The sequence below is a fragment of the Engraulis encrasicolus genome, chromosome 16 (assembly GCF_034702125.1).
Source record: "Engraulis encrasicolus isolate BLACKSEA-1 chromosome 16, IST_EnEncr_1.0, whole genome shotgun sequence".
In the NCBI taxonomy this organism is placed as follows: Eukaryota; Metazoa; Chordata; class Actinopteri; order Clupeiformes; family Engraulidae; genus Engraulis; species Engraulis encrasicolus.
Genome location: NC_085872.1, coordinates 34,675,712 through 34,703,213, shown reverse-complemented (window position 1 = coordinate 34,703,213; position 27,502 = coordinate 34,675,712). Strand labels below are relative to the sequence as shown.

Here is a 27,502-nt window from a genome sequence, read left to right as displayed (position 1 = left end):
TTTATTTCATTTTGTTTTCTAATCTTTCAAAACCCTTTCTCTGTATGTAAGAGAGAGACTTGGCATTGCATCCATGTTGAACTTTTGTGATGTTTACAACAATATATTCAATGACCAAGACCATGCTCGGTTTGAAACCAATGTCCTACTTACACCATATTTAAAGAAGCAAGATATTTCCAACCTCGCCCTCTCATTTGGAGGGGGTCGGAAAGAGCTCGAGAGCAGAACCAACAGCTTTGTACATGGGTAAAACCCCTCCATCTTGTGTTTTCCCCTTTTGTACAGTGCCTAGCCATGATTGTAGGCTTAGTGTAGGTCCTTCTATTGGGAGAGTATGATAGCATGGTATTTAAAGACCAGGTAGTCTTAATATTTCAAGAAAGAAACAAAAAAAAGATCTTGTTGTTTGGATTTTTTGCTAGAGCACCAGAAGTTAGTGGCCAGTCCCTGGATTAGCCCTGGTAGTGGTAGACCAGAGTGATTGTCATGTGAGACACCCTCTCGAGCTGATGATCAACCTCTGGCTCAGTAACTCCGTTGTGAGTGGTAGGGTCCATAGATGATGGATAGACAGCCTCACCCCTGCAGACACGGACTCTTTTCTTTAGAGTCAGCACCCCAAAAATATCGTAGGCTTGTGCTGTGGAGTGATTGACAGTGATTGGTTTTGATGTTGCCTAGTCTAATGTCAAGCCAGCTTTCTGTCTGTGCTGCACTCACCCACCATCACTGCACTATGGGCCTTGAATTCAGGAGCCCAGAGGTTTCAGTTTTCTTTTGGAAACAGTGGTGGTTTTTATTTGGTCAATGACTGAGTACACTAAATGATGACAAAAATGTTTTACAGAGAATTTTGGACCTAAATGCTGAATCTGCTCAGGTGTTACAAATACAAGCAAACGCTAAAAAGAAACCTTAATGTTATGCAGCACCTAAGAATAAGCATATTTTGTTTCTTTGTATTCTTTTTTAATTAATTTATTTCATCCTATTATTTGTGTGATTTCAAGTATTCTTATTTCATAGCTTATGTTGTGGTATCAAACAGGTCTAATAACTGAATGTTTGCCTCAAACAAAAACTGCCAGTGCTTTTTAAGTAATAAATAAATAAAAAATATTAAGTTGAAATACAAGTTGTATTTTGTGTCTGTTGTAGAATAACGTGAGCAGTTAGTTACCCACAAGTATATTTTCAAGGATCTACCAGTGGACTTGTTCATTTAATTGTTCATTCATTCATTCATTCATTCATTCATTCATTCATTCATTCATTCATTCATTCATTCATTCATTCATTCATTCATTCATTCATTCATTCATTCATTCATTCATTCATCCATTCATCCATTCATCCATTGGTTCATTCATAGTTGGTAGCCTCATCAAAGCTGAAGCAGTAGTTTAAAGCTTGCACATCCAGAAAAATGTCTGACCTGGGAGCAGGACAACCAAATGTCAAGGTCAAAATGAAAAAGTCCACCTTAACCAGGATCTTACTGCTCCAAAAGAAGTAAAAAAAAAAAAAAACTAGGGCTGGGACATTAATGCATTAATTTCAATTAATTAATCACATGATTCGATGAATTAATGAATGCGATTTAAAAAAATTACCGCAGTGTAATATAGCTGCATAGTTCTGGATTAGACCAGTGGAGGATAGTATTACGCCTGATGGTGAACAGCCTGCTGAAATTGAGAAGAGTTCTCTCTTCTTTTAAAAATGAATAACATGTAGATTAAGCTTATTTATTGTAATTTTTCAAAATCCATGTGAAAAAAAAAATCACCGTCAGATATTTAAATGCGATTAATTCGATAAATTGATTTCAAAGCCTAAAGATTAATTCGATTTAAAAATATGAATCGAGTCCCAGCCCTAAAAAAAAGGTGTGTGCAGAAGGATCCTGGTTGAGGCAGACTTTTATTTTTCATTTTGGTCTAACCTCACCAAAGCCTCACAGCTCACATAAGTCTTCTCAAACGCCCACCTAGGCATTAGTCACCCCCCTCTGCACAGTGTGTTTGTCACTTTAGACCGGCTGCAGTGCAGAGATGTTGCTAGGTGTTTCGAGCATCTTGTTACTTAATTGTCATCAATAGCCTGATGAATCAGACCCAGGGGCCTGTCGCCTCTTAGAAATGGCCAGGTGTCGAGTGACAAGGTGCAGCAGCACTCCAGACCAGTGCTTTTCAACCACTGTGTAGACCGAGCAAAACTAGTGTGCCCTGAGCTGAGGGATCATCAGGTATGCCATGGAACAATTACAGAACAACTGTATATTAACAGGGTTGCCTGTTGAAAAGTGTGCCCTTGTCTAAAAAAAAGGTCAAAAACCTCTCAAGCAGTGATTCTCAAACTGTGGGCCATAAAACAGATAAAAGTATTCCAAGTGAGCCGTGAAATCATTTTCTAAAAATGAAAATATTTGTGTCGTATTTATTTGTGTTGTATTGCTCATTATGTCAGTCATTGGTGGGCCCCGAACATTTCAGTTTATTTAAAATATATAACTAGTCCTCATGTGCTGCTGGTGCCTGGTGGCCTGGGGATCTACGGCTTCACCCTCTCTCTAAACCAGGGCCGAGGAACCTTTTTCATTCAAAGCTGAAGGAGTAGTTTAAAGTATATAAATATAAATATATAAATATATTGTTTAGGGCTTTTTGTCTTTATTTTTGACAGGAGAGTCAGAAAATGAGTGGGGAGAGAGATGGGATTGGCAAACGACCCAAGCTGGAATCGAATCTGGATCGCCAGCGTAGTAACCCAGTGCCCTACAGTTAGGCCAAGGCAGGGCCATTTCTGAAATTTTCAAGTGGGCCCCAAGTTGGAAAAGGTTTGGGAACCCCTGCTCTAGAGTTTAGAGCAGGGATGGGGGACCTATGTCTCGAGGGCTGTTTACTGCCCTTGAGGCTGTCTTTTCCAGCCCCCAAATTAATTTTAATGTTATGCAGTTTCACTTAAAATAAAGAAATCTTGTAAATAAATCTTAGAAATTACATTTGCAATACAATTAAGTTATATTTTCAGGGGACCTAGTGAAGGTGGGGTCTGTTGTAAAGGTGGCCACCTTCAATATAGGCCTAAAGTGCAGGGGAAATCCTGGTTTGTGTTCATAGTACAGCCCTTGGAGGAACTTCGATTGAAAAAGGTTCCTCACCCCTGGTTTAGAGAGAGGGTGAAGCAGTGGTAGACTAGATCCCCAGGCCACCAGTCACCAGCCGCCCATGAGGACTGTGGTGCAGGGCAGATATCATTTGATACAGCAGGACGAGCATGTTTACAGGTCTTGCACCAGTTCATGTACAAAGGCAAATTTATTAAAAAGAAAAAGTAAGATGACTTGAATCAAAAGGAAGGCGGAGAAATCCTTGAATTTAGATCATATCTGAAAAGGTTTGAAGCCGTTTTATTGTTTTCTTACTGAATGTCATCAATTTCATTTTGTCAAGAATCCATGTCTCTTTATCTACAAAATCAGGCTAAAGAAGTAGTGCAGTATTAGAACTATTGGGCAAACTTCACAGGACGGAGGAGTCATGATGTCGGCGGTCCAGAGTGACTCAATACTGCCCCCTGTGGATGAATCCAGAGCACATGCAATCCCTCAGGGTGTGTCTCACAATCTCACATACAGATACACACAGCACACAGCTCAGCTATCCACAACAGTACGAATGTAGTGCCTTTGCTTGTCACCCACCAATGCGAACCCCATCCTCCTCCATTACATCTTTCTTCCTTTTTTTTTTAATTTTCTTAAAAAGTTATTTCAACCAACCAACCAACCAAACAGACAAACAAACAAAAACATCTCTGGATCAGAGTTCGTCCTGCTGGCTGCCCCTGCTACTGGTGGTTGGGACTTGGGGGCGTGTGCCATCATGGTTACGCTGGGCGTGCTCGCGGTCCCAATCCGTTCGCAGGCTCTCATTGTCCCAGATGGTGGAGGTCTCGGTGTCGCTGGTGTAGCCGGGCTCTCCTGTGTAGTGCGTGGGGAAGAGCAGCAGCGGCTCCACCGAGAAGGCCTTGAGATCCCTCTTCTCAAAGTAGCCCATGTACTCTTCCCTGCACAGGAAGGGAGAGTTGGAGATTGCACATTTACATATACATCACAATTATCCATGCAATCATCTGAATGTGCAACAGACAACAAAGAAAACTATAATCTATAGTTAATAAAATAAAATAAAACATAAGACTAGATGTGGAGGATGGAGGCAAACATTTGTTCCGCAATCAAATACAGAACCCAAAACAGGCAAAAAAACTAAAATATCCAAGCAAGCATACACATGCAATGAGATGCAAAGTGTTTCCTCCGACAACCTACAACAAAATAAAGACTAAAACCCCTTGTGAGTGACCACAGTACATTGCACTTGGCAGACGCTTTTTAACCAAAGCGACTTACAATCGAGGACATAATCATAGCCAACATCACTAGCAGATACAAAGTGCATAGGAAATATACAGAACAACAAGTGCAGATACATATTATACATATTGCAGATAAGTATTATTTGGGGATTGACTAACTTTGGGTGACGGTCGAACATGATGGGTAAGAACTCGTCCACGGGCAGCATCTTGCCAAAGGGCTGAGCGGCGAGCAGCTTCCGTGCCCCCCGCTGAGAGAGGGCGTACCCCAGCGTCCAATAGGAATAGTCGGGGTGTACCAAGTTCATCACCCCCTTCACCCAGCGCTCGGGGTCTTTCACCTGCAGACGCTTGCGGCCCACGTAACTGGAGAAGGGGGGGAGAAAGACAAAGGGGGTCCAGGGGACGAGGTGGCGTTGATGGATTCAAGGATGTATGTTAATAACGTGCATAGAAGTAGAAGTAGTACTGTACCATGAAGTTGTTCAGCTAAAGTATTCAAGATGGGGTGTGTTGGGGGGCTGGGGGGTTAGGGTGTGGGGTGATTCAAGGATTCAAGGATGTGCACATGTAGAGATACTGTTAAGTCACTTCACTTGCGCCCCACATGAGAGATGAAGAGAGGGTGTGTGTGGTTCAATATTGAAGGATGTGCACATGCAGAGATATTGTGAAGTATGACAAAGAGAAATTGCAGTTGGGCCAGACGATACTGTGCATGATTTGACAGGGGGAGATAAAGAGGGGTGCTTACACCCCCCCATAACTGGGGGGAGATAAAGACAGAAGGGGTGCAGAGGAGGTGTGGGGCTGGGGTGGTGGGTAGGGAGTTTCAAGGGTTCAAAGACGTTTATCACTTTATCACAGAAGTATGCAGTTGCAGTTGGTTAGACTTCTATACGGCGCATGCTTTGAGTGGAGGAGATAAAAAGCGGGGTATCAAGGATTCAAAGATGTGTATTTGCCACCTACATAAAATTACTGTGAAGTACTTGTACAACCCACAGACACAGCAGTTGGCCAGACTATAATGTGTATGCATGGGTGGTGGGTGGTTGGTGAGGGCAGTAAAGTGGGAGTAACGTGCTTCAAATGCAGCTTGGGGAAGGGGGGGCACTGGGGGCAGACAGGGGCCTAAGGAGGGGAAATTGGGGGTGCCGACATGGGAAAGAGCTTTATGAAAGAGGCAAGATGGCCATTTGCATAAACACCATCTGCCAGTCTATGCAAGCCCCACAGTACGACTGCACACCAAAACAAGTGGAATTAAAGTTGTGTGTACAGTATTTGTAGTGAACAGAAAATAGAAAAAATAAAAGAATAGGAAATGAAATGAAGTCGAAATTCAAAAGACAATTATTAACAAACACACAAAAGAGGCAGGACGAATAAGTCAGGGTCGGTGTTATATAATATAGCCTGCAGTGCATGGCATAGTGGAGGAGCTATTTTCATCCTTTGGTTGCTGGAAGCTGGTGCATAATATATGGCTAGATTTAAGTTACACCCTGCCTTTCAAATATGCAAATGCAAAACGTCCGCAATCAAGATGAAGTTATGACCAAAGTGAGTAGTCCCAAATGTTAAGTAACAGCATCACCCAACTTTGCGGAAATGTGACGATATTTTATATCGGTATAACTCTATAGGTAGGTATGCACAGGAAATGCACATTGACTTGGGCTTATATTTCTAACTCCAAGTGTGTAAGTGTAGACAGTATATAAGCAGCTGCTTCTCACATGAGGTCCCAGTCCAGGCCAGCTGCCTCCACGTCCTGCATGATGGTCAGCAGGCGGGTCTTGAAGCGGCTCACAAACCTCACATCATCCTCCAGGAGCAGCACCTGCTGCTGCCCCTTAGCCAACATCTGGGGGATGGGGAGGGGCACACAATGATTCAGACACGTACTTTAAAAGACTTATTTATTATTTAGGCTTTTATGCCTTTATTCAAGATAGTAAAGGCCAGAGAGAGGGAGATGGGGTTGGGGTTGGGAAATGACCCAGGCCATCATCATCATCATCATCATCATCATCATCATCATACCTGAGCTTTTTTACATAAAATTATCAAATGTTTATTTGGTGACAAGCTGATTCTGCACAGGTTGGGTTGAGTTTGTGGTGGGTCCTTGTTAGGTTTTTATTGTTTTTCAGTAATAACAAAGTCTATCTCAATAGGTAGGTAAAATGGAGTAAACGGTGTAACAGCTATGTAATATCATGTGCTACTGTTGTAATTACACCACGGAAGTACTTTTACTTTTACTTTGTCCTCCACTGGTAAGCACTATATTATAGTCATACACATGTAACTAAGTGAGTGCATGAAACGCCATACATACAATACCTGTTTCCAAATGTTGTAATGGCTGAGGAAACAACCGATCTCTCCTCTGGTGAGTACACGACCGGAATAGGGGTCAATGTAACCAGGTAACATATCAATGCCCATCGCCACCAACTGGGAAGAGTTTAGAGCTCTGAAAGACAAAAGAAACAAAAGAGTAAGTGGAAAAAATACCCTATGGGGGCAATAAAGAGTCATCTAAATCTTATTTATCTAAAGGAGAGCTAGCAGTTTTGTTTCACATAAATAAAAACATAGAGCACAGATATTAAATACTTCATAGACCATTGGCCATTAGAGCAAAATTAAGTTTTCACCATTACAATATCTCCAAACTTACGTCAGTTAATCATCAACTTTGAATGCAATTTATCATCCCCAATGTGCTATTACCTCTCACTGCATAAGTTTGACAGAACAGGTTGTTTCTGAACATTCTCTGAAAATGACTGAGCGTTGCTTTTAAGCGAGTGACACAGGTGATATGCAAGCTATGTTGTCGTACTTGCCATCCACTGCATCAGTGAGAGTGGCCTCCAGGCCCAGAGCGTCAAGTGTGCTAAGCATCCTCTCCCTCCGGTCCTGCCGTCGCCGCAGGTTGATGAGGTAGATCTAACAACAGACAGGTTCCAGAAACAGCATTAGTTCAGTTGTTATGTGTATTACGCGTGAAAAAAAATCTGTGGCATGGGTTTTAGCAGATTTACTCATAAGTCGTTAATGCATTTTACATGTTTATACAGTAATCTCACAAAGCTAAGGTTTACAGTTTGGTTGAACTAGTCTATATGGTTTATGTGGTCATTCATTGAAACCAAGTGTAAACCTTAAGATAAATTTGAGATGTATGAGTCCAGATTCTGACAAAAATCTTTTTCGAATTCTACCTTGTGAGCCAGGATTAAAGCAAATTCATCATAATGAATTTACTAAGGCATGAGGGCGCAAGTCGGAAATGTTTATTTGGGTAATTTGTGACATTTTAGTAGTAGTACACGTCAGGGTGGTGCAACCACAGCTCATGCCACTATTGTGGATTAAATGTTTTTTGTTTTTAGTAGACAATCTAAAAAGCATATTGATTACAGTACATTCATTACCAATTACAAATCAATTCATGGGCATTAGCTGTGGTTGTATCACCTGACGTCTGAGCCCCCCCATAAAACGTCATTGACCCATTTACCTCATCAAACACCATCCTGTCCCTCGGCTTTGGCAACGTGCGCAGGTATTGTGATGTTCCCAGGACATGCTCAACTGAGGGGGAAGGCATCAGCAACAGAATGATGAATGACAATGTCAGATGTTGAGGGTGGACAATATACAGTTCTCACACACTCGTGGGTTACAGTACCTGCTACAAAAGAGTGCAGAGTGGTATAATTAGCAGCTATGAGAAATATGTTACTGTTGAAAGCTGGCTTGCACGTAGTGTGCAAACTAAATGGCAATAACCTTCATCGTGTAGTTATTCAACAATCTTTCTAAATTGATAATTTTAAATGGTGTAGCTTTTAGTGTCACACACTAGATTCTTCTTCATTCCGAATCGATTCAATCCGTTCCCTTCTTGGTGCAAGGATTTCCCCCAAAAGATGCTGTTGCCTACGTTTATATAAAAATGTCAGAGGGCTGTGGCTTGACAGTGTTAACAGATTGCTAATTTGTAATAAGTAGGCCTAGGCCTAATTGACTAATACCTATGGGTATTTTCCATAGACCTAAATTAAACAAAAAGAACAAAAAGAAAAAGAAAAAAAAAGAAAAAAAAAACGATTTTGTGCCCTGTGAATCGATTATGTGAATTTTAAATGATATTGATCGATTATCGATTAAATGGATTATTTTATCCAGTCCTGGTCACCAGGGCCCCAAGTATATAGGGGCCCTGCTATACATACTGTACATGTGTAACTGAGGTCATTTGCACTAGTTCAGCACTCTGGGCTTGAACCCACGATCTGCCATTCAATGTTCTAGTTGGGGCATGGGAGGCACAGCACGATATTGCTGAGCCTAAAGGGACACTGTGCAGGAAATGGTCAAAAAAGGTACTGCAGATATGCTGCTCATTGAAACTAGGCTGCCTAATGTCAAATTTGATCTTTACATGAAAGTTTACCAAGTAATAAAGAAATGTTTCCTAGTATGGTCCAAGTAACATCATTTTTGCAGCTAAAAATTGCTATTTTTGGAAATTCAAAATGGCGGACCATGGAGAAGATCCCCATTTTCATGTATGAAAAGTGCAATTTTTCCAGTCATAATGAATACTTAGAGTTTGATGGTGGTGGTAAGTATTCATGAAAAAGGAAACATTAGTGAATGGGCAGCATGAAATCTTGAAATAAACAACTAAAAATCTCACACAGTGTCCCTTTAAGGTCGCCCAGCACTACTGATACAGTATGAGGCTAAGGGAGGGTTACCAACGTTCTACCGCCGAACTCTGCTAGTCGCCATCCGTTACACATGCTTTAGTGCAAATCACTCAGCTTGTGACTGGGCTGGGAGAACTCAAAGGAAGAACAGCTGTGTTTACTTGTCTTCCACATGTATCATCAAAAATGTGTAAGGTGTATGAAACACATATTCAGACAGAAAGAAATAGATGCGCACAGTTCACACACAATTGTGATTGACAGCCCTGCCATGGCTCTGGGTTACTACCCGGCGGCCCTCTGTTCCGGCCCGGGTCATTTGACAATCCTTCCCTGTCTCTCTTCCACTGTCCTGTTAAAAATAAAGGCAAAAAAGCCTTAAATATATATATATATATATATATATATATATATATATATATATATATATATATATATATATATATATATATATTTTTTTTTAAAGAATGATGTGGTGCTAGACCAATCTGCCAGGTAAAAATATTTTGTGCCGCTGGGGTTTGCCTAGTTTACAAGGCTAGTATTCGAAGTCATTTGAAATCATGTGTTCATCATGTGAAAAGAAAATGCCGCAGTTATGAGAGCTATGCAGTAGTCATGGTGAGGTAGAGGAGAGAAAGGGGACAGTGGCCTCGGGCCTAGGGAAAGAGGGGCCCCAGAAATGGGTTCTCATATAATTCCATGTATTTGGAGGGGGGCCCTATCAAATGATTTTGTCCCAGGCCCAGTCAAAGCTGTAAGTGGCCCTGAGTACTGGGGTTGGGGTATTGGAAGGGGGGGTGGACTCAGTGAATGGGAAATGGGGATAGTCGGCAGCATGAGGGAAAACGGTTAAATTCCATCACTGCTGGTGGAATGAGAGGGGGAAACGTCACAGAAAGGTGAAACTTCTCTCTCCCCAGTGAGAGGACCCAGAGTGCACACAGAGAGACAGTAAATGAGAAGACAGAAGAAAAAGAAAAAAGATAGAGAGTGAGAGTGGAGGATATGGAGTGAAGGGTGGGCTGTGTGTACTGTATGCAAACATTACATTATTTCAGATGTATTCCCCATTGAAAGAGTGTTGATACCTCAAGGGCTTTTTTAAACTTAATCTCGGATGATATTCTATGCCTATGGCAACTACAGTGTATACAACTATCAGTGCTATAGTATTATAAGTACTGAAGAATAGCATATTTTGTTTCAACCTTGAAAGAAATACAGTTTGGTTTTTGTATAAGTTGACTTGATTACACAGTGCTGCTACATTCCATGGAGAGTGATAAGGGGAAACCTACTCAACGCCTCTGAGACAGTGTGTGAAAAGCTCTCCACTTCATCCTCCAGTGTCTGATCTGGCTTCACTGGCAATGGCATGTACCCATAATGCTCTCTGTTGGACAGGAACATCTGAACGGCTGTGTGAGGTGGTGGAGAGACAACAGAGGACCCATGGTTAACAGTATTGTTAGAATATAAAAATAAATAATTTAAAGCACGTCATGCATCAACATCCATGTGACCCTCTGCTGAAGACGTAAGCTACACCATCGAAACATGTCAGGTAAAAGATGAAACTTAAACATGTCTGAAGCATAAGAAGAAACAATGTGTTACTATAACAGTTAGACATAATGAACATCATACATCTATTTTTAACTTTTGTATTAACAACAAGGATGATATTGGATGTTATTGTACTTTGTAGTTCGTTTACAAACACTGGGCAGAAAAGTGTGCTACTTTTTGAACTACCCGATCTCTGCTAAAGAAATAGTGGAATTATTGTGACGCTTCAAATCTTGTCTGCATCACCATGGTAACCCCTGCCCTCACCTGCCTGCCTGGCCGAGAAGGCGAGAGCCATGATGTCATCCAGTGTCCAAGGGTACAGGTGATGTGGTGGGTAGAAGGCCAGGTCTCTGCTGGCCCTCCTGCGCAGATCCACCAGGTAAGATGTGTGCACCATGGGAACGGCGTGGCAACCCAAGCGCTTCCAGTCTCGGATAGGGATGTACTCCGGGGTGCGCTTGTAGTAACCCTAGTAACCGACAGGAACAGGACAGACCAGCTCAAGATGGTCATGTTGGTGAAACAATATTAAATTTTAAAAAAAACTAAAACCTGAAAACTAAAGAAAATAACTTCAGAAATATTATAAACACCACTAGTGTTTTTTGTTCATTGCTTTGTCAGAAAGATCAACCAAAAACACCCTTTCTTTCTTTATTTCATTTAGTAGTGATATGCACCTGGGGTGTCATGCCGCACCAGAAGTTGGAGTAGAGGGTGTGTGTCTCCAGCATGGGGGCCACCAGCGTCTTATTCTCTGCCATCAGGAGCGTCAACACGTGCGGGTTCGTCAGCAAGATGTCACTGTCTGCAAACTGTCAAGACAAGGTGTGATTCTCTGCCGTGTAGAAAAGAGGTCAGCCCATGTTCACACAGCTTTGTTCCCACAGTGAAAATGTTCCCAAATATGTTCTAATTTCAAATATTATTCATAAAGTGGGTAAGAGAGGGTAAGACCTATGGCATTTACTGAGGGCCTATTTATGTGCAGAATCCATATGGAATTACACCATAACATCAATGGGAACTGAATGGCCTTGCCAGCTGTCCTCTGTGTAACCGTAGTCTGATCTACTTTATATTCCCTTGTGTTTGTGACTGATTAGAAGTATTTGCTATGTGAATTCTAAAAAAGTATTGTAATCAATTATATTTGAAGAGCTTCACTGCAAAATGACATCCATTTTGGAACATTTTGAGAATGTTTTGTCTTCGGCATTGCATTTCATTGCATTGCAAAATGCAATTTATATTGGTTTAAGAAAGATTGTTCTCAAAATATTTCAATGGCAAGAATGCACACATATGAAAGGAAGTCTGAAAGCAACTTGCATTGCAGCTACATTCCATGGACTCCAATATGTATGTTTCAAACTATTTTTTTTTCTCACGGCCAAAAGGCCAAAAGGTTAATTCTATAGATTATGCAACAACAGTGCAACAATTAGGCCTATGCTCTTGCAAAACCTGATTGGTAAAATCAGGTTAAGCCTCAAGGATAGGGTCAGAAGATCCCTACGGCATTGCAAACTATGTACGAGGGCCCATCTTCGCCTTTCAGCATGCATTCAAACAAATTCAAGACCTTGTCACTTGTTGGAACGGAAGCACCCACTCCTCATCAGACACTACAAAGGCATGTGTTTCCTGTTCTATTGATGTCCTTTGCATTACAAGGCTGAGCTGCAACTGGGTGTAATAGTGTAGTTAAATGTGAAATGCCCCCCTACAATTGGGTGGGTGCAACTTTTTTGCATTGTAAATTACTGTGTCATTACTTCTAACTTTACTGGTTTTGTGTCTTTGGGGCGTCTCTCCAACAGGGGCTACATCCCTTTCTCCCAGTACTCTGTATACCCTCTCCCTTGCCATTCAAACTACTGATTGTGTACATGCCCCATTGGTGAATCCCACTGAGGTGAGTGCTTGTGACACACAGGCTCTGCATGTTGTGCACTTGAATTAAAAAGAAAAAGCATCCCATCTGAGCTGCTCCGGTGTCTTCTCTTCGTTCAAGATTACCTGCCTCCCTTCCGTTGATGCACCAGATGTAAAAACAGAAGCACGGAACACCTTTTCTTTTTTTTTATGAAATAGTAACACTTGGGGTTGCGTCTGTTTACATTATTTGCATTTTTTCCCCATTCATCCATGCTTATTCTTAGTCTTTGGGGGCTGTGTAATTCTAAATGAATTCTTTTGTTAAAAAAAAACCTATTGCAAGCGCCTGTGCAACTGCCTGGGTCTGTCCACCGGCCTCTGGCCTTGCACACTGCTTGCTGAAGTCTCCCTTCTAACCGGATATTGCTCCACAGTCCCTTTGGACAAAAGCATCAGCTAAGCGTAAGCAATGAACTTTAGTGTTATGTAATGTAGGGTAAGATAATGCAATGTTTATATTTATATTTTTACCTCTTTTAATTTTACATCTTTATATATTATACATATTAAGGCACATTAGCTATGTTTAACTTACCTTTATTTTGTGGGCAACTGCGGGGTTGTTTCCAAATGACATCTCTCAGTATTTGTACAGTGATCAATTAAGTACTACTACTACTGCTGCTGCTACTACTACTAATGGCTGCCTCTCACCAGTATGTAGTCTGCCCACATGTCCCGGGCCGTCCGCAGGGCTGCCTGCCTCAGCTGCAGCACATGGGTGTACCTGGAGTCCGTCCAGTGCTTTGGCCCCTGCTCACCCAGGAAGGGACTGAAAAGGACAAGTCATACTCAATTACACCTTTTAACTGTTGGTTTATGCTGGATATTGCCTGGACATGGGACAAGGAGAGGACTTTGGATCAGTAATGTAGGGTGATGTAGATACTGTATGTGTATGTACACTGTATGTGTCATTCAGGAGGCCTGAATATAGTTATGAAACATCACCACTGAAGTGGAGACCCAGCTTTCATAATTGAACATATTTAATGCAAAGTTTTTTATACATGAGAATGATAATCACAGTGGATTGACTGAATTTCCATTTCTGAATTCAGGATCTCATGCATCCTTATCTATCCCTCTGAATCTGAACGGTCAATAGACTGTACAGTATGAAAACTCATTGATTAAGTGCACTGTGCACCAGGGATGGAAATAAGCACCCGTCCACCTGCCAATGACGGGTAAATGTCAGTGGTGACTGGTACATTTTTTAACCCACCAGTCACTTTTACTGGTAAAAACAGTGAGTAACTGGTTGATTTTGACATCTACCTGCCACCGTGACTGGTGGTGAAAAAACTCAAGTTCCACCCCTGCTATGCACCCCCACGTCATTTCATTATCACATACTCAGTTGAATTGCAGCCTATTTACCAAATGTTGATTGACTATTTTGCATTCTCTGCTTCTGAAGTTCACGGAGCACATGCCACAGCCTTATGGGGTGTCTTCGTCATGTGAAGTCGTGTACAGAGTTCACTCACACCACAGCCTTACTGGATCTCCACTGGATGTGAAGTCTCCAGATTTTACATTCACCACAGCCCTCCTGTGTATCCTTCGGCATGTAAAGTCTACAGAATTGGGAAACACCACAGCCTTGCAACGTATTCTCTGGGTGCAATGTGATGTCTGCAGATTAGGCACACACCTTGCTTTGCTGTGCGTCCTGATGTGAAGTCCAAAGAGTTTGCACCTCACCGCAGCCTTACAGGCATCCTCTATGGATGTTGTCAATGATTCGGTCTATAGATTTTACACATACCACTGCCAGACTGTGTGTTCTCATCATGTGAAGTCTCCAGAAGGAGTCTCCAACGTTTTCCAACTTGGGGCCCACTTGAAATTTTCACAAATGTTTGGGGCCCCACCACTGTCCAATAAACAATACAACTCAACTGAATAGTCAACTGCAACATACAGCAGCAGCAGATATTGTTGAGATTTTTAGGAAATGATTTCAGGGCCCACTTGTTATACCTTTGAATCACTGCTCACAGTTCGGACACACACCCCAGCCTTACCGTGGGTCTTCCCCCGTCCTGAACTCCACAGAGTGGTACAGGCCCTCCACCCCACCCAGCCACTCCTCCAGCATAGCCGTGGTGTTGTCCACATTGTGATCCGTTGCCGCCCTGCAACAGGTGTAATGAAGACGTATAAAGTAGAAATGTAAGTATAATTACAATATTATGATGCTACATAGCTGCACTGCAACTATGTAATACCATACCACTAGTGTTGTAATTACATCCATAACAGTACTTCTGCTTTGACTTAATACAACTCTGGTTGTAATACAGAAGCTTGCATGTTCAACAGTAGGCAGCGCTCTTACAGAAGGAGCCGATGATTTTTTTTTTCATGTGCATGTTTTCTTGGCTGCATCATGAGCGCTCTAAGGTGCGGCTCAAATCACCAGGGTAGTTTCATGGATGGTCGCTCCAAGCCTCCAACTGATCGTGGCATTCTGACCCATCACTTTACACTGTTTACAGCATTGGATACCGTTAGTGGGGGCAAACTATACATTTAATTCAGAGCATGTTCGAGGCATAGGTAAGTCGTTCTCAGGTCAGTATATCAATGATTTTTTATGTTTATGGTCACTCAGCAACACATCTTTCTTTACATATCTCATGGGGGCATCTGTGGCCTAATAGGTAGGGGGTGGACTTAAGATCAGAAGGTTGCAAGTTTGAATCCAACCCTTACCTCTCCCTACACCTCCATCCATGGATAAAGTGCCCTTGGCAAAGCACTTAACCCCACATTGCTCCAGTGACTGTACCCAATGCCCTGTCAACAACTGTAAATCGCTTTGAATAAAAGTGTCAACAAAGTGTAGTGCAATGTAATGTCATGCTGCTATTAGGGCAGTCATGGGTAAGCAGTTAGGGCGTCAGACTTGTAGCCCAAAGGTTGCCGGTTCGACTCCTGTCCCACCAGGTTGGTGGGGGGAGTAATTAACCAGTCCTCTACCCCATCCTCCTCCAAGACTGAGGTACCCTGAGCATGGTACCGTCCCGCCACACTGCTCCCTTTCAGGCCCCACTGGGGGTTGCCCCCTTGCACGGATGAGGCATAAATGCAATTTTGCGGTGTGCAGTATTCACTTGTATACTGTGGAGTGCTGTGTCACAATGACAATGGAAGTTGGAGTTTCCCAATTGGGCTTTCACTTTCTAAGGGCCAAAACATACCAAGGCGGAACGGAACGGTCGCAGGACGGACGCGGTCTTTCTGCTTAGTTTTGGCCGGCGTGCTTTTCTCTGCCTTGCACACTGACAGCGTCGGCGTGCGCGGCCAGTCCTATTCAAAACCCTAGCCACAGCCAAAGCTAGCATGCTACTTTGCCATTCATTTGAATGAGACACCGCCGGTCGCCGGCGTGAAAAATACGCTCGAGTTCTATTTTCCAAATGCAGCGCGGCGCGGAGCCGGCTCCCGCGCCGCTGACGCCCGACTACCGCCGGTTGGTGTGTAAGGACAGATAGGTTTCAATGTATTTTCACTGACGCCGGTAAAAACCGTGGCCGTTCCGCGCCGCTTTACCGCCTTGGTGTGTCAGACCCCTTAAGGATGATTATTATTCAGATCAGGCCACCTCACTCTTCCCTCTCTCCTCTGCATGGTCCCTCCAACGCTCAGCATTCCTGCACTGTGCTGTGACTCCTCTCATCGCTCTCCCACTCTGCACTTCTGTTTACTTTTCTAGCTTTCTTGCCGTTACCTCAGCCGGCAAGCTCACAGAGGCTCTGAAGTATCTTACAGTAGCCTAATCTACGCATGCCTTTTCAGGGCACATAATGAACCACAAAAGGGCATTTAAAATTTGACCTCAGTTATACAGCTATCACAATCAATGAGATTCAATAGGCCTAATGTTTCTGTGTGTACTATCTCTAAGATGTTAAAATAAAGCAAACAAAAAAGAAATCACATTGTGTGCCCATGGAATGAGTGTACATAATGAGTGTTCTACTAAAATAAATTAATAAAATAAATAAAGTAACCTTTTATTCCAATAGAAATACACCTGCACCAGCCTACATAATAGCAAGGGACAGGGAAGGTGGCAGTAGCCTGAAAGCAACACACTATTGCATAGAAAATCCTTAAGTCTTTTCTAAGTTGTCAGGGGTTACAAAATTAAAGCTGGGTTAAGTAACTTTGAGATTCTGTATTCTTTGCTAATATAGGCCTGGTGTAATTAATGTCCAGTTCAATAGAAGCCTACTTTTCAAATGTTGACCAAACATTTCCCTAAACTTTGTTCTGGAAACAAATATCAGGATTTTCATGAATTAGTCAGAAAGGGTTGAATCAACTTTCCAAATATGCCTAGGCTACTGTATTTGATTAAAGATCAATGGCCTACCATATCGCGATGCGGTCTTTGGGGTAGTCCAGTCTGTCTATGCATCCCAGATAAAATGGTAAGCTGTGCTCTGCATTTCGGGCAATGATGGCTATCAGTACTTTGGGTTTCATCAAAGGTGATTCGGGTCGAATGGGGTCCACGTCAAAAATCGGCTGATTCGCATGATTGCACGGCAATCTCACCACCAAAACAGAGAAGAGTAGTAGCGCACCTGCGCCACGCGGCATTGTGATGTCCAGGAGTCGGTGCACTGCCCTGACAAGACCTCACCCGAATGCGCAGCGAGAAGGTACGATACAGGGAGCTGCATCTCAGAGGAAAGAGGGTGGTCCCGTTATCACAGGCCATAGTTCTAGAGGGCAAAAGTTCATCAGAGCCTATGACGTTCGTTTCTACTGTATGTTGACCTACACGTCGCCGATTAGTTGATACCAGATAGGAAGCGCATAGGCCTATTTGTGCACTCAATTTCCAATTCTGTTGACCATTTAAAATCAAGACGAATGTAGTAGGTGCAGGTGCATGTTTCCATATAATGTCCTAATTAACCTGTTGTGGCCCCCAGTAGGCCTATGCATCACGGTTGTGCATTGTTCATAAATATGTTAGGATATGGGTAGGCCAACATGAAATATAGCCTATTAGTAAGCTATACTGTAGGTGTATATTTAATATCAAAATACTTTTGAAAGCATGAACATACACTATTCTCCTTATTCTCTCTCTTTGCAGCAGTCATAGAGCAGTCACTTGCTCCGCACACAGAAAAATGGAATGTGCTGTGACGTTCCCCAGGTAAGTTTGGTAGTGTTACTTGAGAGCAAGGAACCTTTGTCCATCTCTCTCTCTCTCTCCCTCCCTCCTCTCCTTCCCCATAGTGTGAAGGCTATAAGAGGGCTTAATTGTTGAATCTTTGAAAATCAATTTTATTCTTCTGTCTTTCCTGTCACATTTTTCACTTTTCCCTCCAAATGTAGGCCACCTCTTCTTTCAAATCCCTCACTCACAGCTGCAATATCGTCTTCCTTGTGTTTTCATATCACTCTAATCATTTTGACTGCTGAAGAGAAGGATGGATTACTGCACATGGATATCAGGCCCAGGCCCAATGCCCCAAGAGGCAATGGGGCTTCTTGTCCAGCCTATAGTCCCCTCTGAAGGCTTATCACTTTCATTTACAGTGTGCTCAACCACCTGCAGTTCTTCTCTCCCATCCTGTAGGCCTATATAGAGTCATGGCTCTCCTCTGGACCATCTCCATTCTTAAGAGAAGACGTTAATACAGATCTATGGTATAAACGGGTACAGGGGCTGGGCTTAAGTTCCTGGTCCAATTGCAGTATAAACGGGAGGCTTGTTTGTTCCATGCAGTGATCTTTGAACAGGTGTTTACAATCCTACCCAGGCTCTTCTTGTCTTTGACTGAGACTGCCGAACCAAGATAAAAAAAAGAAAACACTAAGACTTCTCAGTAAGATATTAGGTATTTACATACATCAATGATTTGAACATCGAAGACAGTAGGCCTACAGAAGACAGTACATTTCAGTACAAAAAAACATTTTTTCAGAATTCTTGATAAAACTAATTGCTTTTGTCAACACGATTTTGGGTCCACTTCCCCTGGCTTATGGGTACTACTTCTCAACACTACAAAACCAGAGAATTTAGAATACAGGGAGAAGATTCAGTCTGATTGGTTCCCATTGTAGCCAGTTAGCTTTGCATGCATACTGCAGTTCCTATGGAGTGTCCACTAGTTGGCGAGCGTTAAGTCTTTCATGTGGGAAAATGCATGGAATGGAAAGGGGAGCCCATATGCTAAATACATTGCTACTGCAATTTCCAGTCACAAATCTCATCAACAAAACATTACTGGTAAGCACAATGGGTGGTGTTTACCAATAGGCTGTATTGACAAATCTGTCAGGTGTGTAGTTTTACAGCAGGGAAGAATATTTCGACCTATACTCGCTAGCATCCCGCTAATGTTTACAGGTTTGGCCTCATAAAAATTGACCTTTGTGACCCAGTATATAATAATCTAGTGGCGCAAAATAATCGAAACGCTACTCTAATAAGGTCTTATTTCTAGCTGTGAACTGAATATTCATATTTGAGGGCAAAAAAATTGTAAAAAAAAAACAAAAACACAAAAACAAACAACAAAAAAACAAAAAAACAAATGGATTAGGGTTAGTACAGTTGTGGCTAGTAGCTAGTTCCGTGAGTGAACACCCCCTGACAAAACTAAAGATCACATCTTAAGGTGCACTGTGCATGATGGTGGCCAGAGTATGTATTGCATGCTGCTTATCGAAACTGTTGCCCATTTCCAAATTTGATCTTTTGATGAATATTTTACTAACTCATAAACTAATACTTACTATGGCCACAAAGTAGGCCTACATTACACATTGCACCTTTGGAGTATTTCTCAAATCATTCATAGAAGAAGCCCTTATTAGTCCGTTAATCCCAATATTTCATTAAGCTTAAGGGCATTTGGTAGCAACTTTTCACCATGTTGAAAAGATGGTCGGCAAGCAGCATTTAGTTTTGTTAATGCTCTTTACCCAGTTTTAATGAGATTGAGTGAGTTGTAAAACACTAAATACCAATAACAATGCAGATACCAAAACAAGGTTCAAAAAATATTTCCAGTTTTATTTACTTTAAGGCAAGGAGATGAAGTTGTACATACACACTATACATAAATTCTATAAATCTGTGAAAGGACAAGTATTAAAAACTGATGTATGAAAGTGCACATATACAGTGCCCTCCATAATTATTGGCACCCCTGGTTGAGATGTGTTAAAAGCCTTAAAATAAATTCAGTGTTTATTGCAGAAGAATACTGTCACACTGAAAATTTTAGGAAAATGTAGCCTTCAACTCAAATGAATTGTAGGAAAATAAAAAAAATCCCTGACTAAAAAATAATTATTTTTCATTAAATCACCTGTTCCACAATTATTGGCACCCTTAACAATTCCCAGGAAATAAATGTAATTGAAGCATTTCTGTCATTTCTACAGTAGTTTACAAAGTTTACCAGAGTATGTAGGAACATTTAATTAGTAATTCATCACTTCCTGTTTCCCTGGGGTATAAATATGACGTGACACCGAGGCCATTTCTCTTATCCACTCTTAAACATGGGAAAGACAAAGGAACACAGCATACAAGTGAGGCAGATGTGCGTCGACCTTCACAGGTCAGGCAGAGGCTACAAGAAGATTGCCACTCAACTGCAGCTGCCCATATCTACTGTGAGAGGAATAATTAAGAAGTTCAAAACAACTGGAACAGTGGTAAACAAGCCTGGACGAGGAGTGAGGAGGATGGTAAGAGAAATCAAAATATCTCCAAAGCTCACTGTTACAGAATTACAACAAATGGTAGCATCCTGGGGTCACAAAGTCTCCAAATCAACCACCAGGCGCTGTCTACACGCCAACAAGCTGTTTGGGAGGCATGCACGGAGAAAACCTTTCCTCACCCACAATCATAAACGCAAACGTCTGGAGTTCGCCCAGCGGTATTGGGGCTTCAACTGGGACCGTGTGCTTTGGTCAGATGAGACCAAGATTGAGTTTTTTGGCAACAAACACTCTAAGTGGGTCTGGCGTGCCATGAAAGATGCGCATGCTGAAAAGCACCTCATACCCACTGTGAAGTATGGGGGTTGGTCAGTGATGCTGTGGGGCTGTTTCGCTTCTAAAGGCCCTGGGAAGCTTGTTAGGGTGCATGGAATCATGAATGCTTTGAAATACCAGGACATTTTAAATCAAAATCTGTTGCCCTCTGCCAAAAAGCTGAAGATGGGTCGTCACTGGGTCTTTCAGCAAGACAATGACCCTAAACATATGGCCAAATCTACACAGAAATGGTTAACCAGACACAAAATCAAGCTCCTCCCATGGCCATCTCAGTCCCCAGACCTCAACCCCATTGAGAACCTGTGGGGTGAGCTGAAGAGGAGAGTACAGAGGAGAGGACCCAGGTCTCTGGTGGATTTAGAGAGATTCTGCAAAGAGGAATGGCTGAAGATCCCTCTTTCTGTCTTTTCCCATCTTGTGAAACATTATAGGAGAAGATTAGGTGCTGTTTTGTTGGCAAAAGGGGGTTGTACAAAATATTAACAACAGGGGTGCTAATAATTGTGACACACATTATTTGATGTCAAATAATTATTTCTTTATGTGGGATTTTTTCCCCACTGAATAAATGCACTTGTATTGAAGGTTGGATTTTTCTCTTTTTTTCCATTAAGGTCCCATATTGTTTAGAGAAAAATAATAATAATTGGAAGCTAAAAAACACATCTCAACCAGGGGTGCCAATAATAATGGAGGGCACTGTATATACCCTAACTGTTTCAATGCTTTCCCAACACCCTTGACATAAGGTGACTGAGCATTGCTCTAACTAGGGCTGGGAATTTGGCTCAGTTTAAGAAAAAAAAAGACAAGGTACCATTTATCAGAACATGTGATCCAAACCCAAGTCATGAAGTGTGAACAAAAGCGCCAAAGGCACCTGGTGTGGCAAACAAATGCTTCATTCGGTGAATCGTTTAATGAGATTACTCTTGTTTGAGTCCAAAATTGATGGCTGAAAAAGAGGAAAAACAGGTGGGGGGAGGGGGGAATTAGTAAGCACAGTTTCACTAAACAATGACAACTTTCTGAGTAGTAATAAGCATTTTTTTTAAGTTGGCTTGTGAATAGTGAAATATAGTTTTTAATCAAAAGCTACCTATTCAGATTTATCATCCATTTATTTCCAATGGAAAATGTTAATTCCCAACAACTCCATTACTCAACTTAAAGCAATACTGTACCATTCCTATACACAAGATCCTCTGGAGTTAAAGTATAGCCAAATTAAGCCTAGCAATGCAAGTATATGGGGGCAAACAAAACATCATCAAAAAATGATGATGAATGATGATTTAAAATTAATGTACAATTCACCAGAGTGCAAAACGGCTATTTAATCCTGTCCTGTGATCACTTGTGGCTTGATGCTAATGCCCCCATTCATTTCCAGTGATTATGCTAAGCTATGCTAATATTTCTGATCCAATAAATATAAGTGCTGAAAACACTGAATAATGCTTGGAAATACTGCAAATATGTGAAAATAAAAAATAGTGGACTGTTCCTTTAAATAAATGAGTTTTAACTTTCTCCTTTTCTCCCAGCCGTTGTTTATATCTGGTGATGTTACTTCTAGTTCCAAGCTAGCAACCCAAATTAAATCTTATGGGACCAGCTAGCTTGTGGAGAGAATTTGCATTGCCAGACTCAGAAAACGTCTGGAAGTATAGGAGAAAGGTAAAGCTCATTATTTAACTGAAGGTACAGTGCCACTTGAACGCATCACCTTTACAACAAATCTCATACAACAACGTGGCCAAAAAAGGTCACACAATAATATAAGCTTGGATTGTGGCACACATTTGGTATTGCATCGTTTCAATAAACTTCCGCAATGTCTGGATTTATTTCCTTCCAGTGTTGGATACAGTTTTCACCAAATCTGGTATTGATGATGGTAGAGTTTGTGTGACAGCTCAAAAAAACTCCCGCACATTGACCACCTCGCTGTTCCTTCTTTAATAAACGACGTTTCGGTACTAGACCTTCATCAGGCAATCATTGCCTGATGAAGGTCTAGTACTGAAACGTCGTTTATTAAAGAAGGAACAGCGAGGTGGTCAGTGTGCGGGAGTTTTTTTGAGCTATTGCTGGGTGACCCATGGTGTGCGAAAAAAGCCGAAGTTGAACGTAGAGTTTGTGTGACGCCTTCTCCAGCACATCCCAAAGATCCTCACTGAGGTTGGGGTCTGCACTCTGTGTTGGCCAATCCTTGTGTAAAAATGATCCATTTCATTCTCTCTGAACCATGCTTTCAAAATTTGAGTCTGATGAATATGGGCATTGTCATCTTGGAATATAGCTAAGCCATGCCATCAGGAAATATCTTGGTGAAAACTTAATGCATCAATAGATGGAAATAAATCCAGACATTACAGAAGTATATTGAAACAATGAAACACTAAATGTTCAGAGTAATCAAAGGTAAGGGTGTTTCGACAACATTTGTTTGACTATTTGGTAGCAACATTTTTGGCCAGGCAGTGTACATCACTCTCAAGTGGCTAATACCATGAAAAGAAGTATCAAAAGAGAGCCCCATAAGCCATTATGAACATTACCATCACATGACGCAGGGAAATTTTGGCTAAATTGAGTTCTATTGCCACACTATCCAGTACCCAAAGACACATCTTCGGGCACTGACCGGCCATAGTATGAGCAACAGAACTGTATGCAGAAATTGGCAGGAATTCTCTTTCAATAATATTCCAATCCCATGACTTTCAGAGTAGGACACCATTGTAAGAGATTCATATTAAGCTTTCTGTCCTCATTAAGACTACCATCATGTCTCCTTGTCCAAACGGTTGACATTTGTCCATCTCTGCTCATGAGGACTACACTGATTGGTCTCCTCATCCTCAATAGCCTTCCTCACGTACTTGGCCCTGGTCCAGTAATAATACCTGCGACTATGCATGTGAAGAGAGAACAATTGGATTGTGAAACTACACATTCCACTGATCTTTATTAATGTATAAACATTGCTGCTGTGTCATTCAATTGTTCTAGTTCACTGTGCAATCATGGATATTGATAAGGGTTTAACATACCGTCTTTTGTGAGCGATTCGGCAGTAGTCTTGGCCTTGCCCGTCAGGTCGTGGACCATGTTGTCCATCGTGGCTTGATGTTTGAGGAAGAACGGTCGCACCACACGAGTGTAGATCATCTGGGACCCATTCCAAGATACCGGAGCCATGCACCACACTAGAAACACACACTGCAGAGGGCAAAGGAGTGACATAACGCTCTCCGTTTAAAGTCCACATTCTCACAGTCATGTGTGCGCACACACACAGTCATATCCACCTGTCTTTTTTATACATAGCCATACTGAGTAGTTCATAGAGATATTGTACTGTTGGTATCTGTTGGTGTGGGTTGTGCATTTCAAACCTTTTCATGTCTCAATTTACACTTTGTTTGCCAATCTTGGGCACAAGACAGAAGCAATACAATCCCAATAGACAAATAGAGGTTGGAAAGGCTAATATTTACCAATCATCTGATGTGAGCTTTAAACATCACCTAAGTACATTATGCCAAATGAAATTAAGGAAATAGACAGAGTGCACTAGATGGACTCCTGAAGTACCTTTCCAGCGTAGTAGAATGGAAACCAGAACAGAAAGATGTCCGAGAAGAATTCTGCGACACTGAACATTCCATAAACGACCCAATATGTCAGCCACTGAGTGTCGTCGTCTTTGTTTCTGCTTTCAATGGCTTTGATTCTATGAATTACAAATACAGCACGTTACCAACAGGTGGTAAGATGTAATGGCATAATAAATGGGATAAATACAAACAAAACAGTATGATCAAGTATGAGTGAGCTTATAAAACATCTGACAAGGGGCGTTCACTCAAGCCATCGGTTCATTATACTCACGAAAAATACGCTGGATACACAAATCCGACCAAATTGCAGAGCAGAGAGGCACCATAGCCAAACACCATATAGAGTGAAAGGACTACAGCTATACCTGCAAAGGAGAAATAAAACATGCACACAAATTAAGTGTGTGCATACAGCATGCAATGAGGAATTACACATACATCAAAGCTCCTACCGAGTCACATGAGCAACGGAGGGAAAAAATAACAGGATGTAAGATGAGCAGAACAGGACACCAGCGTTCAAACAGTGTGCACAAACAGCTCGCAGCAGTGCCTATTATCAGGTTAGACTGATAATGAGGGCCAGAAACCAACTCCAGAGGTAGACTGACGTGTGCAAACTGCTTTTTCCATCCTCAGAGATGTTCTTTTAGTCCATCCATAGACTGGTAAAGCAGTGGGGTTTCTTCGTACAGTAATAAGACAGCCGTTGTCTACACAACACAGCTTTCATAACCCTCAAATTTGAGGCTGGTGTACAGACGGAGAGGTCAGACCCTCTCGCCCCTCCGGCGACTTAAAACACAACACCATCCAGAGCACCCATTAAGGGACCTAGCCATTTCAACAATGCTGCACAACATGGTGGCAAATTCCACACGCATGCAAATGATGGCCTGCTTAAATGCATGCCTTTGCTGTATCCTGCAACTCTTTGGATTAGAGCTCTAGTTTTAGAGCAGGTTTGGGGAGTCCATTGACATAAGGACGAAGAAGCTGGTTGACCTCGGGGAACCTGAGGGCCTTGGGAATTTGCATAAATGCCACAAACATTTGTTTTTTTTCTCCCACAGACTCATCTTACAAAGGCCATTTCCATTTAAATGGCTGAAATACTTAAATTGTTGAAATAATGCTTAAAAATGTAACATTTACTCATTGAACACACTGACATTTGGCTGTAGGAGGCTAATGATATCTTGCCAAATCATTTTCAAGCACACTGGTAAAACATCCCACCTTGATGCCACTTAAAACCGTTTACCCTTAAAACGTTCTTTAGTGCGTGGCGACCAGAGCAGGTGGACAAAACGCCACACCATCAATTGTTATCCAAATTCCAGATTCACCCAGACTTCCCACATGCAAACCAGCATGATAGAACAGAACTAGGAGATTGTTACTTCCTCTTAAAAGTTGTTCAAACATGCATCCCTGCAGTTTAACATGAGTCCAGTGACTACAAACCAACCCCTTCAATACAATTACATTTAAAGCATGGTGTAAACGGAGCCGTCTCGCCTTAGCACTCACTGCACACAGTGTGCGCAGACATGTTAAAAATATATCTGGAGACCAGCTGTTGTCAGATGGGAATCAGAGCCATTTCATGAGGGGCACTGTGACTAGGCCACTCCTTGTGGCAGACAACACCGACCTTTGTCTGCAGGTGCAGTGCGCACTGATAAAAGTGGTACCTGTAGTACGTTGTCTTTGGAACTGCAGCCCTCTTTACTGTAAAGCGCATGGAAAGTCGCTTAACGTCGTGCGTAAAAGTTGCGGTATGGTTTGCGATATTTGGCCACTAGATCCAGTTTATTTCTGTCAGCCAAACTGAAATCCCCTGCTGCTCCGGTGACTTAGTCACGTGACGGATCAGGCACCTAATTAAAAACTTCAACAAAGTAACCAAGCCTACCCATTAAATAAGTATGACTAATTTTGTACTTAATCTCTGAACACAATCGCGTTGTCCAAGTTGTAGCGCGCAAGCTATGTTGCTGCTATCCGAAAGAGGTGCCTGCCTGGTCGTCCTATCCCATTTCACTATACGCTGACTTCGCAAAGCTCTGAATTGCATAACTGCCTGAACTATTAGAACTAGGCTACTACGCGTTCATAAATCTACCATGGCAGTTACCCTTAAATGACTTGAAACTTACCAATAGCAAGAAATTCCTTCTGAATTCCGGTTTTAGCCTCCAGTTTTTCCAGCATGTCAGTGACAATATTTTTCTCCTTAACCATCCGCTCGAAAAGTTGTTTGGTTGCTGCCATATTGGTGGATTTTAGGAGCGGAATGAACCCGTTACCTGCAATGAAAAGTAATGTACATTAAGCAAACCTGCATGTTGGACACTTCAGTTTTTTAAGATCAGTTTCTAGTCAGCCAAATCACTAACCTCGCTGCTTGCTTGTCCAACGCAAACTTTTTCAGCAGGAGGTCCAAACAACCATATGTTCGCCGGTAATTAAGGAGGTCGCGTCTGTCATGCGGGAGGAGCCATTGCTCCTAGTGGTGGTGGCAACGAAGATGGGCGGCCACTAGGCAAAAACTCAGGTGAACTCGGCTTTTGCTGTTTGCGATACCTCTACGTCCTAACCACAATTTGGATTATTACGTAGATACCGACTAGTTGTGTGCGTCAGTGGCGGTATGCCTGCAGCGCACAGTTTAGGATAGGATTGCTTTATTTCATTTTAAAACATCTGGCAAATGTCTTCACTAAGAAAACATCTGACTTGTAAGAAGAGGGGGAGACATTATGAAGGCATCAGAAAGATTTCAGAAATAGACAGACAGGGAGACTGACGGGTTGACAGTAAGATCAGAGAGTGTTGTCTTAAAAGAAAAAAGAATGTTGGTATTGGTCATTTTAATAGCATGCAAATAGCAAACATTAAAAAAAAGCGAAACCGTCATCATCACAATTTGTTTTTGTGCTTTGACAGTGAGTGTAACAGCAGCTGAGGGATCTCCTCTTTCACCAGCAGATGGCACTGGTCAGTCTCAGAACTCTGTTCACACTTTCCTTTATAACAAGGCATGGTCCTTGCTCATCACTGGAATAAATAGCTTTAACATCTTAACATCTTAAGCTTATGACACTAATGACCACGTCTGTATTTCTGTTCCACTTGGACCCAGCTCACACACCTATAATTTAATAGAGTCAT

At 42.0% G+C, this 27,502-nt stretch overlaps 2 protein-coding genes across 3 annotated transcripts; both read right to left on the bottom strand.

Annotated features, from left to right (window-relative positions):
* Positions 1-3,794: 3,794 nt before the first annotated feature.
* Positions 3,795-17,379, bottom strand: colgalt2a (collagen beta(1-O)galactosyltransferase 2a). Its single transcript, XM_063219974.1, has 13 exons — positions 17,302-17,379; positions 17,029-17,183; positions 14,672-14,782; positions 13,293-13,410; positions 11,378-11,512; positions 10,962-11,166; positions 10,424-10,543; positions 7,925-7,998; positions 7,244-7,350; positions 6,739-6,871; positions 6,129-6,256; positions 4,546-4,752; positions 3,795-4,074 (listed from the first exon to the last, which is right to left on the bottom strand). The coding sequence occupies exons 1-13, from the start codon at positions 17,377-17,379 to the stop codon at positions 3,828-3,830; spliced, it is 1,818 nt and encodes a 605-aa protein (XP_063076044.1). The 3' UTR covers positions 3,795-3,827.
* A 4,217-nt stretch (positions 17,380-21,596) lies between these two features.
* zgc:101744 (Receptor expression-enhancing protein 6-like) lies at positions 21,597-26,912 on the bottom strand. Of its 2 annotated transcripts, XR_010038175.1 has the most exons (7): positions 26,728-26,912; positions 26,488-26,637; positions 24,597-24,690; positions 24,300-24,438; positions 23,756-23,924; positions 23,486-23,614; positions 21,597-21,651 (listed from the first exon to the last, which is right to left on the bottom strand). XR_010038175.1 is itself a non-coding variant. In XM_063219480.1 (6 exons), the coding sequence occupies exons 2-6, from the start codon at positions 26,600-26,602 to the stop codon at positions 21,623-21,625; spliced, it is 546 nt and encodes a 181-aa protein (XP_063075550.1). In that variant the 5' UTR covers positions 26,603-26,637; positions 26,728-26,909; the 3' UTR covers positions 21,597-21,622. The 2 variants fall into 2 exon arrangements, 1 of the variants encoding a protein (XP_063075550.1); XM_063219480.1 differs by lacking the exon at positions 23,486-23,614 and having other exon boundaries at positions 26,728-26,909.
* Positions 26,913-27,502: the final 590 nt, after the last annotated feature.

What these genes read in the sequence shown, in the direction of transcription:
- colgalt2a (XM_063219974.1), bottom strand. Translation starts at nt 17,379, where the DNA reads ATGGCCTGTGATAACGGGACCACCCTCTTTCCTCTGAGATGCAGCTCC. An exon ending in GGCCTGGACTGGGACCTCAT is followed by an intron (nt 4,753 to 6,128) that starts GTGAGAAGCAGC and finishes CCCCTTCTCCAG; the next exon opens with TTACGTGGGCCGCAAGCGTC. An exon ending in ATGTTCGACCGTCACCCAAA is followed by an intron (nt 4,075 to 4,545) that starts GTTAGTCAATCC and finishes CTTCCTGTGCAG; the next exon opens with GGAAGAGTACATGGGCTACT.
- zgc:101744 (XM_063219480.1), bottom strand. Translation starts at nt 26,602, where the DNA reads ATGGCAGCAACCAAACAACTTTTCGAGCGGATGGTTAAGGAGAAAAAT. An exon ending in GTGTATCCAGCGTATTTTTC is followed by an intron (nt 24,439 to 24,596) that starts GTGAGTATAATG and finishes TGTAATTCATAG; the next exon opens with AATCAAAGCCATTGAAAGCA. An exon ending in CGAATCGCTCACAAAAGACG is followed by an intron (nt 21,652 to 23,755) that starts GTATGTTAAACC and finishes CCTCTTTTTCAG; the next exon opens with CCATCAATTTTGGACTCAAA.